The sequence below is a fragment of the Monodon monoceros genome, unplaced genomic scaffold (assembly GCF_005190385.1).
Source record: "Monodon monoceros isolate NGI ecotype Baffin Bay Population unplaced genomic scaffold, NGI_Narwhal_1 Super_Scaffold_6, whole genome shotgun sequence".
NCBI classification, from domain to species: domain Eukaryota; kingdom Metazoa; phylum Chordata; class Mammalia; order Artiodactyla; family Monodontidae; genus Monodon; species Monodon monoceros.
This window is the reverse complement of record NW_021703783.1, coordinates 16,628,443-16,647,975: the sequence shown is the minus strand read 5'-3', so window position 1 is coordinate 16,647,975 and position 19,533 is coordinate 16,628,443. Positions and strand designations below refer to the sequence as shown.

The window sequence follows — 19,533 nt, the reverse complement described above, 5'->3', positions numbered from 1 at the left end:
TACAAAATTAATGCACAGAAATCTCTTGCATTCCTATACACTAATGATGAAAAATTTGAAAGAGAAATTAAGGAAACACTCCCATTTACCATTGCAACAAAAAGAATAAAATACCTAGGAATAAACCTACCTAGGGAGACAAAAGACCTTTATGCAGAAAACTATAAGACACTGATGAAAGAAATTAAAGATGATACCAACAGATGGAGAGATATACTATGATCTTGGATTGGAATAATCAGTATTGTGAAAATGACTATACTACTCAAAGTAATCTACAGATTCAATGCAATCCTATCAAATTACCAAAGGCATTTTTTACAGAAGTAGAACAAAAAATGTTAAAATTTGTATGGAGACAAAAAAGACCCCGAATAGCCAAAGCAATCTTGAGAAAGAAAAACGGAGCTGGAGGAATCAGGTTCCCGGACTTCAGACTATACTACAAAGCTACAGTAATCAAGACAATATGGTACTGGCACAAAAACAGAAATATAGATTCATGGGACAGGACAGAAAGCCCAGAGTTAAACCCACGCACCTGTGGTCAACTAATCTACGACAAAGGATGCAAGGATATACAATGGAGAAAAGACAGTCTCTTCAATAAGTGGTGCTGGGAAAACTGGACAGCTACATGTAAAAGAATGAAATTGGAACACTCCCTAACACCAAATACAAAAATAAACTCAAAACGGGTTAGAGACCTAAATGTAAGACTGGACACTATAAAACTCTTAGAGGAAAACATAGGAAGAACATTCTTTGACATAAATCACAGCAAGATCTTTTTTGTTCCACCTCCTAGAGTAATGGAAATAAAAACAAAAATAAACAAATGGGACCTAATGAAACTCAAAAGCTTTTGCAAAGCAAAGGAAACTACAAACAAGATGAAAAGACAATCTTCTGAATGGGAGAAAATATTTGCAAACAAATCAACAGACAAAAGTTTAATCTCCAAAATATATAAACAGCTCATGCAGCTCAATATTAAAAAAACAAACAACCTAATCCAAAAATGGGCAGAAGACGTAAATAGACTTTTCTCCAAAGGAGACATACAGATGGCCAAGAAGCACATGAAAAGCTGCTCAACGTCACTAATCATTAGAGAAATGCAAATCAAAACTACAATGAAGTATCACCTCATACCAGTCCAAATGGGCATCATCAGAAAATCTACAAACAACAAATGCTGGAGAGGGTGTGGAGAAAAGGGAACCCTCTTGCACTGTTGGTAGGAATGTAGATTGATACAGCCACTATGGAGAACAGTATGGAGGTTTCTTAAGAAAACGAAAAATAGAATTACCATATGACCCAGCAATCCCACTACTGGGCATATACCCAGAGAAAAATCATAATTCAAAAAGACACATGCACCCCAATGTTCATTGCAGCACTATTTACAATAGCCAGGTCATGGAAGCACCCTAAATGCCCATTGACAGACGAATGGATAGAGGAGATGTGGTATATATATAATGGAATATTACTCAGCCATAAAAAGGAACGAAATTAGGTAATTTGTAGATACGTGGGTGGATCCAAAGAGTGTCATGCAGAGTGAAGTAAGTGAGAAAGAGAAAAACAAATATCGTATATTAACGCGCATATGTGGAACCTAGAAAAACGGTACAGATCAACCAGTTTGCAGGGCAGAAATAGAGGCACAGATGTAGAGAACAAATGTATGGACACCAAGGGGGGAAAGTGGCGGGTGGGCTGGTGGTGGTGGTGGGATGAATTGGGAGATTGGGATTGACATGTATCCACTGATGTAGATAAAATGGATGACTAGCAAGAACCTGATGTATAAAAAAAAAAAGAAAAAAGTTAAATTATGTAAATTTACAATTAAATATTATACTAAAAACAAAATTAGTACTCAAAAGACATCAATTCCTAGTTATTTTACTACATTTTACTGTGATCAATACTCTCATTTATGTCTATTGCATTAGTACGGTGGAAATAGTATGTAACGGTGTTACTTTGTATCTCTTTCTGATTCTGTATTCACATTAGTAGCTTGAAATCAGTCATGGTGGGAGTATTTACGCCATGGAGATGGGCAAATACTACTGATAAAACATCTTTCTCTCTGTCTCTTTTTCCTGGAGTGCTGGATACCACTGCATGTAGGCCTCTATGTGGGAGGTTATTCTTCACTAGAAATACAGATGTTAAAAGACCTCATTGACCTAATTCTTTAGGCTAATAAACTGAGACAATTAATTTCAAGACACATCTTTTTTTTCTAACTTATTTTCTTGAAGTATTGTTGTTAGTTTCTGCTGTATGGCAAAGTTATTCATATATATATTATATATATATATATATATATATATATATATATCTTCTTTTTCACAGCCTTTTCCATTGTGGTGTATTATAGGATATTGAATATAGTCCCTGTGCTGCACAGTAGGACCTTGTTTATCCATTCTATATATAATAGTTTGCGTCTGCTAATCCCAAACTCCCAATCAATCCTTCCCCCACGCTCCACTCCCTTGGCAACCACAATTCTGTTCTCTATGTCTGTGAGTCTGTTTCTGTTTCATGGATGAGTTCATTTATATTTTACATTCCACATATAAGTGATATCACACAATATTTGTCAAGACACATCTTTTATTTTTAATTGTTTGTGAAGCAGTGAGAAAATTCCAGAGGAATTAAAGTCATAATAATGTGGTATTCATATACAGTCTTGCCTTCTCCATCTTTGTGGACAGTACAGCTGCCTGACACAGAGAATAAGGATGTAGACACCGGAGCTAGGCTGCCTTGGCTTTATATCCTACTTCTGTTACCCTGTACTTACTTGACCTTAGCAGATAACCTCTCCACAGTTTCTTCATCTGCAAAATGGGGACAGTGAAAAGAACTTACTTCATATGGTTTAATGAAAATTAAATTAATAGGGTCTACAAAAAAGTCTGGCTCAAAGTAAGCCTGAGATAAATGTTATAGAAAGAGATACATTGTAAGAGGGGTTTGTCCGCTATCCTGATCAGTAGCAAATGTCCAATTACTTAGTCAACAATCATAAGAACAGCAGTTCTTTTAAAATTTTTTTTTCACAACAAATGACCAAGAAGCCTGGGTTGATTTTGTGGAAGCATTTCGAGGGAATAGCCTGTTAACTGTAAAATATCCTTCAAAATGGTAGCATACTTAGACTTCTAGCTCAAATCTCCACTGCCAAAATCTTCATTGCCATGTGCTAATTTTTTTATTCCTTTTGTTTTTACTGCTACTAAATACAATAACCCGTGAATTCAACTCAGTAGGTGATTTCCACCATATACTCTGAGCAGTGTCTCTCTTTCTTATCACAGACCAATATTCTGGAAAACCAAAAATGTCTCCCTGCCCAAGCAACAAAATCTTCTAGGTAGAAAGACTCAGTTATGTATTAGATCTAAAGGGCTACTTTTCCAATGTCCCATATGGACAGAACACTTCCCACACATTTGACCAAAATAAAATGACAAGAGGTAGTTTAGTGCACAGCACAGTTAAAGCTACAACAGGTGGAAGCAGACCACACGGACGCTACTGGTCCTCCTGACACGTGTGCTCTGGAACAGATTCTATTGACAACTCTGTGCCTCAGTTTCTGCCTCTGAAAATGCAGATAGGCACCCTGGCTTTATTGGTTGTTGCAGGGATTAGATGAGTTACTTGCAAGGTGTTTAGAGCAGTGCCTGGTACACAGCAAGTGATCAATAAATGAAAACTCTAACAATGACTATTTTTGCTATTCGTGTATTTCATAATACCCATCACTCAATGTTATTTCAGTCAGATAGTCCTGATTTTCTATGTCAGCAACTTATTATAAACTTTTATGAATTTTCAATTCTTTGATAGTCAGAGACTAGAAATGTTAATAGACACCTAACTTGATAGATTTAAAACTACTGTTTTGGTTTTTTTTTTACAATGCTACCCTCTCTCAAAAGAGCTTTTTCATGATGATTTTACTTTGCTTTTCCAGATGTAATTACTCCAAATGGCTTGAATGTTAAGAAATTTTCAGCAGTACATGAGTTTCAAAATCTCCATGCCATGTACAAGGCCAGGATCCAAGATTTTGTTCGAGGTCATTTCTATGGGTATGCTTTTTTTTCTTCACTGAAATAAAATTAGCGTGTGATGTTAGGGATCTGGGGTATAGAGAAAACAGGGTTACTAAAGTAAATGTTTATCTTTCCTAGTCCCCTTTGTACTTTAACAGAACTCATGTGTACATTTTGTTGCTGTTGCTTTATTTCATTGGAACCTGTTTTGTTCTGTTTTAGTCATCTGGACTTTGATCTCGAAAAAACGTTGTTCCTCTTCATTGCTGGGAGGTATGAGTTTTCAAACAAAGGAGCTGACATCTTCCTAGAATCCTTATCCAGGCTAAATTTCCTGCTGAGGGTAAGAATGATCTAGAATGCCATACAGTATATTTTTATAGGAGGACTTTATTCTGTGGGAAGTAAAGAACTTTCTGGCTTCTTAAATAGATTTCAAAAGAATATATGATTTTGAAAACTTAAACTGACAGCCTTACTCTAAAAGTGACTTTGGTCTTTCAATTAACATATTAGGATTGCCACACTGTTCGCTTATGTATTTGTCTATGATATCAGGTATATTTTAAAGAGAGCCACAAGCTTATCACATATGTGCTATTTTGTTTTCAAGAATCATAGGAGCAAAATCTTATTGGAAATGCTTCTAAAAGAATATTTTTATATTAACTTTTTCCATTTTTATTGAAATATAGTTGATTACCATGTTTCAGTTATACAGCAAAGTGATTCGGTTATACACATATATAAATATATATATTCTTTTTTTTACATTCTCTTCCATTATAGGTTATATATGTGCTATTTTTTTTTTTTTTTTTTTTTTTTTTTTTGCGGTACGCCGGCCTCTCACTGTTGTGGCCTCTCCCGTCGCGGAGCACAGGCTCTGGACGCGCAGGCTCAGCGGCCATGGCTCACGGGCCCAGCTGCTCCGCGGCATGTGGGATCTTCCCGGATCGGGGCACAAACCCGTGTCCCCTGCATCGGCAGGCGGACTCTCAACCACTGCACCACCAGGGAAGCCCCTATATGTGCTATTTTTAAGACGACCATATAGCATCCCTTTTCCCACCTGTCCCCAAAGAATTTGTAAACAATTGAAAGATAAATATAGAGAAATCAAGTAAACAGAGAACAAAACCTCACCTTTTTAAAAACCAATAAAAACTATAATGGAAGATACGGCTTGGGTGTATGGCATCAATAGGCTTCCTAATATTGGACCTTGGTATTAAACTTCTTGGTATTAGACATCCAATCACAGGCAACTCTGGCCATTGCCATCCTCCCCAACCAGAGCATGTCTTCAGAAGAACATGTGCAACATGGCTGACAGCCAAGCAGTTTTCCTCTGTAGAACGGGGAAGACACTTACAAAATCTATTCCTATCCCAACTCACTTGCCATGCCTCTTCCTTGAGATTGAAAGTCTTGAACTGTGAAACTAGGAGAGGTCCCACCACAAAGAAACATGAAGGAGGGAAAGGAGATTCCCATCCCAACAAGGTGGAATCATTTTTTGCTCAGGCGGATGGGGCTTTATAGGTTCCAAACTAATCCAGCAATAAAAACTGTGTAAATAGAAGTACCGTGTCATAGCTACTGATGAAAGCTATTGGCTTATATTCAAATCCCATCACATAAAAATATAGAATAAGTAACACGAAAATAGGAGAGACTAGTGTAGAATTCCAATCTTATTGAGATGCTGAGACAACCTAAACTTTCCTGAGCTCCATACTGCTCTCCAGTTCAGTTTTTATTTCTTGGACATAGATTTAGCCTTGCCTTAGAGCAGACATTGTACCAAGTATGCTAAAAGATTTACTAAAACCACATTAATAAAAACCCAAGCCTGTAAAATAGGATTGAAGGTCAGAAAGATTATTCAAGAATAAACTGCAATAATCTTATTTCACAGTATTTCCTGATACGTATCTATTCAACAAGCTTTACAGATGGACTCACAGCTATATCAAATAGGTATTGTGCTTAGAGACATTATTAATCAATTTATCCATACCTTTATTAATTATTCACTTTATTCTTAGATGTCAAGAAAAAGCCAGTTTCTCTTTTTCTAGACATCAAAGACAATTCCAGTCTTTGGAGAAATTAAAAGAAGGCATTCTCTTTCCATATAGTACATTTATTCTTTAATGGCACATTGGCTACTTGTGGGATGTTTCCTATTCTATGGCTCCTGTAAATGTTCAAATAGGATATCAGGTCCTAGAGGACAGAGACCACAGATTAGATGGTGAAGTGTCCCACATTCAGGAGTGAGTCATTTCAGAATACAAAAGCATTCATCTGTTCACAGTTTTAAGTTTATGCTTTCATTCCCACAGCTGTTTGGCATGTCATTTCCGTCTGAGAAATTACGGGTCAATGGTATTTATTGGAATAGGAAAAGTAAGCAGATTGTAGAGTCAAAAAAACACCGGTTGACTCCCAGTTTTGCCAATAACCCCTGATAGGAGCTCAGACAAAATTTTGAAACTCTTGTGCCTCTCTTTTGAAATTAATGAGGAGAGTGATAGCTATTGTGCAGGTATTACCAGGCTTGGGTTAAGTTATGCATTTAAAGCACCCAACACAGTGCCTGCCACACCAGAAGTTCTGGGCATATGCTCGTTCCCTTACTTTAGGGCTAAAAAACCCAAAATGCAACATCATGAGAATCAAGACATTTAACAGAAGAATGTAAATAATCTATTTGTGCAAATCCATGTAAATTAGCTATAAGAAATAGAATAAACCCAAACGAAATCCTCATTAGCTTTCCAACCTGAAATTTTAAAGGATATTAGCTCACATTTATGTTATTTTTTTAACCACAGAAAAGCACAGTGATAGCAATAACAATTGCTCTATATTTTAGATGATTGATGTCGTGAAAATATTCTATGTGTGGATTTTTAAATTGTTAATTGACAAATCTTGATTGAATGCCATATTTAAATTAAAATTTCTGAAAAAGCCTCAAGACAGTGGGTGTAATTTTTTTGTCAATCATAAATAAGTATTCTTTTTATCTCAAGATATTCAAAGCACTCTTTTTCATAGTTTCAGGTCCATCTGTCACATGGTTTATTTTATCTTTGATAGTTGATCTGTTGTGTTTTCTAATCCTTCATTAGATGCATAAAAGTGACGTCACCGTGGTGGTGTTTTTCATTATGCCTGCCAAGACAAATAATTTCAACGTGGAAACCCTGAAAGGCCAGGCAGTGCGAAAACAGCTATGGTAACCTCACATCTTGTACATGTTCTCAAGCAATAGACCTAAAGGGATTTTTTTAAGTGCATGATTTCTGATCTATTTCCTTAACCTGTTTTTTTTTCCATTAAGATTATTATAGCACACATACTACTTGGTTCTCTTCTCATTGGGCTACTAAATGTCAGATTATGTCATGCCTATAAAACTGTGTTAATATAGAAACATTGGAATGAGCTACCATGGAAGGATAAGGCCTCTATAGCTATTTTAAAGATGGGTTGAATTTAAAACAAAATTTTATTATGGAAATGTTAAAACATATGCCAAAGTAATGAGATTAGTATAATGCTCCCCTACCTGCCCACAGCCCAGATTCAACAATTATCAGCGTATTCCCGATATTACATCGATACCTCCATCCACTCCCCTTCCCTTCCCCCCACCCTCCCCTGATTATCATCAAGCAAAAAAATGTTACATTCTCTGCACTGGTCAGGGTGTTCAGCTGCCTCAGCTCTGGAGGTTTTAACTCAGGCTAAACTGGCCAATAGGAAAAGAACAGAAGAGGTGATGCAAAAGGGACCTGTAATTTCAAAGTCTGCACTGACAGAACAACAGCCGTGTCATGGCAAAGAAAGACTTAAAATGGTGACATTGTTTAAGTTGTGAATCTTTCTGCTCATGCAGGGACACTGCGCATTCTGTGAAGGAAAAGTTTGGAAAGAAACTGTATGATGCATTATTAAGGTAGGTGCTTGGAACACTGAACACTTCAAACGTTTAGGGCTTCACTATTCAGACTTAACCATTTAGACATTGTATTTATTTTGTTCCAACTATAAAGGAATTAATAGCCTTTGAAGATGTTTTACAGATTTTGTTTCATCCTTCATCTGACAAATATTTGTAAACAGTTTGCACAAATGAGAACATATTTATATATACAGATAGGTTCTAGTTCAATGGAAATCTGATTAAGGGTTAATATGTCAGTCTGAAGCTGAGGGAGATTTCATGAGGTTTTTAAAAATTATTTATTTATTTATGTTTGGCTGCATTGGGTCTTCGTTGCTGAGTCAGGGCTTTCTCTAGTTGCGGCGAGCGGGGGCTACTCTTCTTTGTGGTGCATGGGCTTCTCATTGCGGTGGCTTCTCTTGTTGCGGAGCACGGGCTCTAGGCGCGTGGGCTTCAGTAGTTGCGGCACACGAGCTTAGTTGCTCTGCGGTATGTGGATCTTCCCAGACCAGGGCTCGAACCCGTGTCCCCTGCATTTGCAGGCGGATTCTTAAACACACAGCCACCAGGGAAGTCCTTCATGAGATTTTAAGTCAAAATATATATTGACTTCATGTATATTAAATATATATTTACTTATATATTAGATTAACATATTTATTAATTAATGTTAATGAACACATTTACTTAATAAGTAATACATAGTGTTTAAATAAATAATAAATAAAATATATAAAATGCATAAGTAAAATAAAATCTAAATAAAAAATCAAATTAAAATGTATTATAAAATAATAATATGTACAAAATATATGGATTTTGTTACAATATGAAGAGAAAGCTGTGCTGTCTCCTGATGCATGGTGGCAGTTGTGCATCATTTCTTGTTACTGGTAAAAATATCAACTTATAGGTGGACAAGTTATGGCCACTGTAGAACACAGTACTTAGGGGTGGGCAAAATACAATGAGAATGTCCTCCTGATCATCAACATGAATGCTTTAAAAATTAATTTCAGTTTTCTTTTATGCTAGCAAAGGTGTTCTTTTATCAAACTTCCTCAAACTTTAGGAATTTGTGAGCTTCATCAGGAACATTTGTTTACTTAACATTTCTTTTTAAATTGCTTGAAACGGTGTCTAACACATAGGAAGCACTCAGTTAGTGCCAGCTGTTTTCATTTTTATTATTAAAACTGTTTTCCCCACAGAGGAGAAATTCCTGACATGAACAATATTTTGGATCGAGACGATCTGACAATTATGAAAAGAGCCATCTTTTCAACTCAGGTAATAAAGGAAAAAGTGCCCATCACTTCCCATAGTTGTTAAAGTCCATTTAGATCAATATCTTAATGCATTGGAGTGGGCTGATTTGGGAAATTTTTAAACCTGAGAGCTAGAAAAGTCATTCTTAGGTATTTACCTAAATGACACCTTTGTAAGTTCTCTTTCTTCAGTGTATTTTCAGTGCTCCTTCAAAAAAATCTCATGGAACTTGTCTTTGTATCTATTTAAAAAATTCATTTGGAACCAATATGTCCAATTGAAAAACGATGTATATTTCAATGACACCAAAAATACCTCCCAAAGTTTTCAAAAAGCATAGAATTCGGAGTCACTATAGAGAAAAGGTGAATGTTTCTCAGTCGAGTGGAATTATTATTAAAAAGGAAAGATAGATGTGTTAGGCTTGTACGGGGATCTTGTCAATAACAGCGAGGCATCAGAGTACAGCCCCCTAGTGGGAACCAGCAGAGTAGCTCATCTGGAGTCAAGCTCCCAGGACACTTACTCCAAATAAGTCCCAGGAACGCTCAAGAAGTCTAGGCTTTTCATAGAGTGGCTGCAGGTGAAAAACACAAGTACCGTGTGTTCACAGTATGGGAAGGAAGTTCTTTACCCTGTTATCCTCCTCTTAGTGGCATGAAAGACTTTAGTGGCATCTCAGGCCAGAAGGCATAAAGGCTGGATATCATGTCACCCATGACTTATTGTTGAAATTAGTCACACTTGTTAATTCTTTTCACAAACTGGCATTTTCTTCTCTCTGTTCCTTCAGCGGCAATCTTTGCCCCCGGTGACGACTCACAACATGATCGATGACTCCAGCGATCCCATCCTCAGCACCATTAGAAGGATCGGGCTTTTCAACAGCCGTACAGACAGAGTCAAGGTACAACTAATTGTTTATGTGGGGCACTTCAAAATCATACAGAATAGATTTTTGAGAATTTATTAGAAGCATCCCTTTTTGGTTGTAATGTCTATCAGAAATATTGTAAATATTATTTTGTTTCCTGTCTTGAGCAATTAAAGAATGACTATTTTGGTATCATTCTTAAAAAATGAAGACTATTTATGGCTTTGAGTGGTAATTTAGCTTTCATTTTCATTGTACAATACTGTCAGTAAGCATCAGGAAAAGGCCTTATTTTTAATGAAACACATATAGTCTAAGAATTGCTTTAATTAATGAATCTCTGAGATTAACATGAGCTGTCTTTGTTTCTTCTTGATAAAGTTCAACTTAAAAGCAGAGTTATGAGGAGCTTCCAGTTTCAGAGAATGTGGCTAATGATGGTTTTATGTAATTTTCTACTGACCGATTCATTCTTTTGACTCTTGGGTTTCTATGATGACGAGGGACAGGGTTAGGTACATGAATAAGACTTGGTTTCTGCCACCGTGGAGCTTAATCTCTGTGATGTTTACTGAGGGCGTGTCATGTTCTAGGCATGGTGCTAGGCATGGGAGACATGGGTGAACGTGGCAATAGATAATTGCTTATCCTTACTCACTTCCATTCACCAGCATTCAAGATCAAGTTGTCACAAGCTTTTACCAATCTTTTCAAAGGGAAAGGTCTCACTGTCCCTTCTTTCTTTCACCTTTAGCAGATCGTATGAGTCCCTTCATACTGGCCTCGAATATAGATTTTGACCCATTCTTACTTCTTTTCCTTCAGATTCTAAGGGTTTTTCTGGGACCTTATTTCCTCCCACATTCTGAGGAAATGTGCCCTGTTTACCCTTCTTCATACTGTAGGCTTACTAGCTCCTTCCCTTGCTGTCTACAAATATTTCTTAAATTTTTCCACATGAAAAAACAAACTTTGCCTTAACCCTGTCTCCTCTTGATGTTTCTAAATGTTTTTCTACTCTTCTCTGCAAAGTTTCTTGGGAAAATATAGTCTATTCTTAAATGTATTTCTCATCCTGCACTCACTCGTTAATGTAGGTATGAGTGGATATAATGGAGACAAATTAAGAACCTACTGCAACAGTACAGGTGAGGGATGCTGAGGGCCTCTTCCAAAGGCCTTATCAGAAATGCTGGAGAGAATGGAATGATGGGAGAAATGGTTGCCTGCAGAACAGACCATACTTCAGTGACCAGTGGACACTGAGAGTGAGAAAGAGGGAGAAGGCAAGGCTTCAATATGTAACCCATACTTTCTAAAAACAAAGGAAAGGCTTCAAAAGAAGTTGGTTTGAGGGTCATGTCGCGAATGGAGTTCAGTTTTTGATAGATTGAGTTACGTGTGAGATATTCAAGTTGAGATGCTTAATACGTACTTAGAAATCATAGGTCTGGGGTTTATAAGGACAGTTGTGAGGGGAGCTATTGGCATGTGGGCAGTAGTGGAGACCAAGGAATGATGACCCTGCCATGCTAGAAGACCAGGTGGAATGAATGAAGAAAAGTGTTGACCCAAGGAAACCTCAAGAGTTAAGAGGGGGACTTCCCTGGTAGCACAGTGGTTAAGAATCCGCCTGCCAATGCAGGGGACACGAGTTCGATCCCACGTGCTGCGGGGCAACTAAGCCCGTGTGCCACAACCACTGAGCCTGCTCTGTAGAGCCCGCGAGCCACAACTACTGAAGCCCTTGCACCTAGGGCCCGTGCTCCGCAACAAGAGAAGCCACCGCCATGAGAAGCCCAGGCACCACAACGAAGAGTAGCCCCCGCTCGCTGCAACTAGAGAAAGTCCGCGTGCAGCAACGAAGACCCAAACACAGCCAAAAATAAATAAAATTAAAGAAAAAAGAGTTAAGAGGGGATTAAAAAATGAAAGTTCAGGAAAAGAAAGGGAAATAAATACAGATTGATGTTTAAAAAAGTGTGATAACAGTGAGGCAATTTCCTAGGAATGGACGAGTAACTTATTTCCTAAACATATTAAACACTTTCATACCTCTGTGTACTTGCTGATATTACTTTCTCTTTCTGAAATAACCTTATCTCTGTTATTTTAACAATTCTTTTGGGATCCAACCTAAAAGTCATCTCTTCCTTACACTTTTCCTCAATATACATTTGTCTACTCCAGACAGAACAATTGTTGCCTTACCTGTATTCTCAAGACACTTTCTATCTTCTGCAATTATAGGAATTACCACATTGAATTCTATATATTTTAATTTATGTGTCCCTTTCGCCAGAGACTGTGGGTTCTTCGAGGCAGTGATCACGTCTCACCTATTTTCTAAGATTTTTTCCTCTGAGAAGCAGACACGGAGACAGGAGTAGATATGAAAACACTTATTGGCAGAAATGCTTGTGAAGGGTAAAGAGGTTGAAAGCAAGAACAGGGAGGGAGGTGCAGCCAGACACAAGGAAGAGAGAGCAAAAAGGAAGGATGAGATAGGAAGAGCCTTAGATTGCAGCCCAGTTTTTAAAAAGTCTCAGCCTTATTATCTTTTTTTTTTGGCAGAAAGAAAAGTCAACTGTAATTAACAAAACAGTAGAATTCATAATAATTAGCAACTACACAAAAAATGTACGCACATAACCACACTATATATAGTGACTCATAAAGGGGAAAAGCAATGGTCCAAAACCACCTAATATGGCTTGTCAGTTAATGGAAGGAAACACACACACACACACACACACACACACACCCCCCACATGTGCAGTTTTCAACAGTACAAAAACAGTTTTCAACAAACTACTTTGTAGTTCACTCAAACTACAGCTAACACAATTTCAGAATTATTATACAGTGCTTCCTTTCTTTTTTTTAAAGATTTTTTTTTTGTTGTGGGTCATTTTTAGAGTCTTTATTGAATTTGTTACAATATTGCTTCTGCTTTTTATGTTTTGGTTTTTTGGCCGTGAGGCATGTGGGATCGTAGCTCCCCAACCAGGGATTGAACCCTCACCGCCTGCATTGGAAAGCGAAGTCTTAACCACTGGACCGCCAGGGAAGTCCCTACAGTGCTTCCTTTCTTAATACTAAAGATTCTTATTTGGGTGTGTGCGTGTTTTGGTTTACTGTTGACTTATTTTAAGTATCTTAGTGCTCTTACATACATTTTCCTTTATTGAACAACCTTTTCTTTGTGCTTCATCTTCATGTGTCCTTTCTACCTACCAGAAGTTTCAGGTTGCAGGCAGATGGGTGCCTTACTCTGTGAACAGTTCAATGCAACGGTTTGAATAGGGATTTCCATTAATAGGGATAGGGATTCCCCAAGTAAAAGTTGCCCATTAAAGGAATCACCCAGTGGGCAGAAATGGGTTGGCGCTAGTACCCATCCCTGCTGGTCTTACAGGCTAGGAGCAGCCGCTGTGATGGATGCACAGGTGAGGCACTTAGGGCCGTCAGTCAAGATCCCCAGGCCAGGATCTCTTGAAGGAAATCTGAGTGGCAAGTTCAGGGCTGCCATACACATCTATAAAGGTATGTGAAGTCCTTTACGACTGTACTCACACTGCCTGGTTTTAAGTCTCTGCCACTTATTCAGTGTGTAAATTTACTTAATCTACCTGTACCACAGCCTTCTCTGTAAAGTGGTGATCATATAGCCCCACTCATAGAATTGTTGGGAGGATTAAAAAAACCACAGGTACCATGTTTAACACAGTCCTTGGCACAGAGTAAATGCATAATAAATGTTAGCTTTTATCAGTACTAGTCCAGTCCCTGGCACATCATACTCCATATATTTTTAGAAGTGTGAACGGAGTTTGATTAGAGTAGAAGACAGAGGATTGATTTTTACCTGCAGGCTTTGATAAAATGTTTTATAAAAGAGATGATATGTCAACTACATCTTGATAGATGAGCACAGGTTCATCAGCAAACAGAGGGGTGGGCTCACCAGGCCAAAGAAGCAGATGAAAAGGCACAGAAATATAAAAAAGTCCATGACTTATGTAGAGTGAATGGAGAAAATTTGGTCTCATACGAATTGTGTTTCTGCAGTTAAACTCACGAGCATTTTCAGATATTCACTGATTAATATCATAAAGCAAACACACACAAAAGAAATAAAAGAATAGCCCCTTTCTAACAATATACACTCAAAAGCACTGAGGTAGACTTTGGTCGATTCAGAATTAGGTATTTCATTTTATTAATAGCATCCTTTAAAAGCTTGGCAGTAATTCAGGGCCTGTGTTAATATAAGTACCTGTTTGATCATCTGTGTATTTATAGATGGCTATAGAGTGGTTCTTAACCCTCCGACTGGATTGACAAGTGTTTTATATGAATGTGACCATTTGATTCAGGTTTAAACTTGAATTTATCATCCATCCTGCCTCAGTTGCAAGGTATAGTGAGAAAAGTCTAGACGGCAGATTTCGGGTCTGGACCCTGTGCAGCCATGCTGTGAAAGTAAACTAACTTCCTGGGACCTTACTTCCCTCCCAGGATAAATACAGTCCGACAAGTTTTTGTTTATTTGTTTTATCCCCACTGATCCAGTTACTGCTGTGAACCAGGTGCTCTGCTGGGGGGCTTTGCATACAGGATCTCATTTAATCCTCCCTGTAACCTTGGGCTGACCTCTGGCATCCTTTCCTCTGCCCTGAGCTTCTGCCATTGGCTGTTCTAGGACCCAGGGCAGCTGTTTTCTTATTTTAGTCGTGCTGTCATTCTCTTTGGCTGGGAACAAAACGAATGAGCCATGATGTTTTCATGTTCCAAAATGGGCTTTGGAGAGTACAAATTTTCCTAAGTTTGGAAATGCCAAAGTAGGCACAATGCCTTTTAAATCCCCCTTTCTTGATATATTTACCAACAGAGTACAATGGGCTTCTGACTTGATGGTTGCCCAGACTCCATCAACTGTCTATGTCTTTGGTCTCTTTTCCTAGTGCAATATTTTATATGTAATAGGAATTAAAATTATGTTTTGTGGAGGAAAATATTTTATCCATTTTTGCTTTACCAATTTGTGATTCTTGTGATTGAATAAACCATCATTTGTAGGTACTGGTTTTGGACATTTTTACCATTTTATTCCTTCTTGAGTTTAACATGTTTGCTATTTATGGGTCTGCTGAGATATAACCAATGCTTCTAAAGTCTTAGCTTCCTTATTTCTAAAATTAGGGCAATGAGAATGTCTACAGTCCCCATCACACAATGTTGCTAAGATTAAATCAGGTAATATGCATGAAAATGACTTATATAAAGTATTAGACAACTGTTGTTGTCTAATACTTTTGTTGTTGTTGTTAAAAAAAAGTTTCTTTTTCCTCTTCCTTTTCCTCTCCCTGTTTCTCTTTCTCCTTCCCAAACAGTTCAGTTCTAAAGCCATTAGGTGGGTCAGCACAAGGTAGGTGTCTACACTGGAAGCGGGGGCATGCTGGGGTAGTCCACAGAAAGGAGTCAGAGCCCAGGCAAGGTGGGGAATGTCCACGCACTGGGGAGAGACACTCACAGCAGGTGTCAGAGCCAGAGTGGAGTGAGAGAGAGACTAGTTAAGTGGAGTGGTATTGTCTGAGCCTGTTCCGGCTGCTGTAGCAAAATACCACAGACTGGTTGTCTTCTAAACAACAGACATTTATTTCTCACAGTTCTAGGGGCTGGGAAGTCCAAGATCAAGTTGCCAGCCTGGTCATGCTCTGGTGAGGGCCGTCTTCCTGGTTCATAGATGGCAGCTTCTCACTATGCCCTCACATGGTTGAAGGGGCCAGAGAATTTCCTGGAGCCTCTTTCATAAGAGCACTAATCCCATTCATGAGGGCTCCATCCTCATGACCTAAGTACCTCTTGAAGGCCCCACCTCCAAATACCATCTGTCTTTGGGGGTTTATGATTTCAGTATATGAACTTTGGAGGGAACACAACATTCAGATCATATCAGGGATTGACCCAATAAGTATTAAAGATAATGAAACTAAGTATAGATGTGTGTGTGTGTGTGTGTGTGTGTGTGTGTGTTGTATATTGTGTCTCTCTGACTGCTGAGAGGACCTGTAACACCCCAATAACAATGAGCACATCTAACACCCAGGTCTTTATATCATTCTACACTAAAAGGAACCAGGACTCACTGAAGAAATTGTTACTTCTAGGGCTGTGGCAGGAAAAGTAAAAGATGAGTCTAGAACTTCTTCTTGTGTCAAAAAATCAAAGAAATGCTCAAAGAATGATGGAGATCTGTCAAAAGTTTACAGAAACCAGTTTGAAGGGGCTCCCACTGGCCAAATTAGGCACAATTTAAGTATCAAAATAAATAAAGATAGCAATGAATTAGAATGCATTGAATAACACAAGGAACCATGAATCCAATACAAGTTTATTGAGGAATGGGATGTTTATATAGCTTCAAAATAACTCCCCCCCAAATACTTACTAATAACAAAGGAGAAACAGAAGAAGATTTTACAGTGGAGAAGCCAAAAAGACATGACTTTAATCAAGAGATCAAAGTAAACATCAGAAGTAATGAATAAAGTGTAAATCCCTTGCCACCTGATGCAATGCAGTGAGAACAGAGTATCACCTCTGTGCTATATCTACCAAAGATGCATAACTTACTCTAACCATGAGGAAGCAAAGGACAAGCCCAAACTGAAGATCAAATTTCAAAATAACTAGACTGTAGTCTTCAAAAGTGTTAAGGTCATGAAAGCCCAAGAAAGTCCTCAAACTCTTCCAAACTAAAGGAGACTAGAGAGAAGTGACAACTAAATGTGACATGTGACTGTGAACTGGGTTGTTTGGTTTAAAGGGACAGTATTTGAACCACTGGAGAAAGTTGAATGGGATTTAAGGATTAGATGGTAGTGATGTATCAATGTTAATTTTCTGATTTTGATGCTTGTAGTGTGGTTATGTAAGAGAATGTTCTTTTTTTAATTGAAGTATAGTTAATTTACAATGTTGTGTTAGTTTCATCTGTATAGCAAAGTGATTCAGTTTTATATATATATATATATATATATATATATATATATTCTTTTTGGATTCTTTTCCATTATAGGTTATTACAAGATATTGAGTGTAGTTCCCTGTGCTATACAGTAGGTCCTTGTTGTTTATCTATTTTCTATATAGTAGTGTGTATATATTAATCCAAAACTCCTAATTTATCTTTCTTCCCCCCACCACTATCTCCTTCAGTAACCATAAATTTGCTTTCTATGTCTATGAGTCTATTTCTATTTTGTAAATAAGGTCATTGTATCATGTTTTTAGATTCCACACATAAGTGATATCATGTTTGTCTTTATCTGACTTACTTCACTTAATATGATAATCTCTAGTTCCATTCATGTTGCTGCAAATGGCATTATTTCATTCTTTTTTATGGTTGAGTAATATTCCATTATATGTGAGTGTGTATGTACCTATATATTAATATATATATGGTATGTATATATATATATCTTCTTTATCCATTCACCTGTTGATGGACATTTAGGTTGCTTCCATGTCTTGTCTATTGTAAATAGTGCTGCTGTGAACATTGAGGTGCTTTTCAAATTATCTTTTCAAATTAGAGTTTTCTGCAGATATATGCCCAGGAGTGGAATTGCATGATCATATAGTAACTCTGTTTTTAGTTTTTTAAGGGAGAATGTTCTTGTTTGTAGAAAATACATGTTAAGTATTTGTGGATGATGGGCATCCAGTCAGCAACTTATACACAAATGGTTCTTGAAAAAATATTAATTCTCTTCACATTGTACTTGCAACTTTTCTGTAAATTTGGGATTTTTTCAAATTATATATATATATACATATATACATGTATTTATATATAAAATTCATATAAAATTAAATTTTAATAGAATTTTAAAAATATATAATTTATACATAAACATATATATAATTCTCCTATTTCCCCATTTTATGAAAGTTCTCACCAAACCAGTTTTCTGTTATCTGTCAGCCTCCCCCCATAGCTAAGTAAGTTATTAAAAATAATTTCTAATAAATTTTTAAAATCAGATTTTAAAGTACTGGGATAATAATATAATTTATACATTATAATTATAATTTATAATTCATCACTTTAATAAATAGGAGATATAGAACTCATTCATCTAGGTGACTAGTTAAGTAGCTATTCTATTCACAACTTTCCAAGTATAGCTGGCTGTATCTGGGCTCCACCTTTGCAGAAAATTACAGGCTGTGCATTCCAAGAAAGGACTCATACCAGTGCACGAGAGCCAATTGCTGAATTTTCAGAAATGCTGTAGGCCAGTTTTAAACACAACCATTGTGTAAAATTAAATTACATAAACTTAAAAAAATCAATTATGCTAAAAAGAAAGGTAATGCTCAAAACTCATTGCATCCTAGTTGTTTACTGCATTTTCCTATTACCTATGCTCATGAGGTTATTTATGACTATTGTACTCACATGGTGGAAATATTCTATAAGGAGGTACTGCTGCTCTTCCCATCTCCAGTTCAGTGACATCACATTGGTAGCTTGCAATTAGCCCTTAGTTCCATTTCACTTGGCTAACTTATGCCTGGGGCATATAAGGGTAGCTCCCCTTTTTCCTGCTCAAGGTGGGAATAAATTGAGAAACAAGACAAGGGCCAGCAGTCAGAGAACCAAGTAAAATCTTTGTTGTCAGTAAAGTCTGGGTTGGAGGAGTTTAGCATGAGAACAAAAATGGATACAATAACTCCCTATCCTCTAATCTAGGCCTGGGAACCTGAGGGAAGGTTAGTACTCAGAATAGACATTTACAGAGAATGGAGAGAGGAGAAAAAAACACCCGGACATTTTCCTTTTTCTTTTTTCTTATCTCTCTCTTTCTTTCTCCAGAATCTAGAACACAAGGATTCTATAGTATTGAAATATTGAAATAACAAAACTGTAGCAGATTTTTCGCTTTAATTTCTTCTTTCTTTTCTCTGTTTTCTCATTAGAATTTTTCTTTTTCAGGTGATTTTGCACCCAGAGTTCCTATCCTCCACCAGCCCCTTGTTACCCATGGATTTTGAAGAGTTTGTCCGAGGTTGTCATCTTGGAGTATTTCCATCATACTATGAACCCTGGGGTTATACTCCAGGTATGTGACATGTATAGATTGTGAAGTGTTTTAGATTTTATTAGTATATTATTTTATGCACATGTATGTAATATTTGATATGTCATTTCTAAATGATATGTCATTTAAAACTACAAAACCAAAACCTTAGTAGAAATGGTTGGATCTATCCCAGGGGTTCATTTTATGTTTTGTAGCTCCTGACCTAAGAGTAAGGAC

General features: G+C 37.2%; 1 protein-coding gene across 1 annotated transcript in view; it reads left to right on the top strand.

Annotated features, from left to right (window-relative positions):
• GYS2 (glycogen synthase 2) overlaps window positions 1-19,533 on the top strand; it is a 59,720-nt gene that overhangs the window by 31,752 nt on the left and 8,435 nt on the right. The window contains exons 6-12 of the mRNA XM_029205631.1: window positions 4,013-4,130; window positions 4,317-4,437; window positions 7,238-7,344; window positions 8,008-8,067; window positions 9,267-9,345; window positions 10,118-10,231; window positions 19,209-19,335. Coding sequence (XP_029061464.1) covers window positions 4,013-4,130; window positions 4,317-4,437; window positions 7,238-7,344; window positions 8,008-8,067; window positions 9,267-9,345; window positions 10,118-10,231; window positions 19,209-19,335 — 726 coding nt within the window. The remainder of the gene's footprint in view (window positions 1-4,012; window positions 4,131-4,316; window positions 4,438-7,237; window positions 7,345-8,007; window positions 8,068-9,266; window positions 9,346-10,117; window positions 10,232-19,208; window positions 19,336-19,533) is intronic.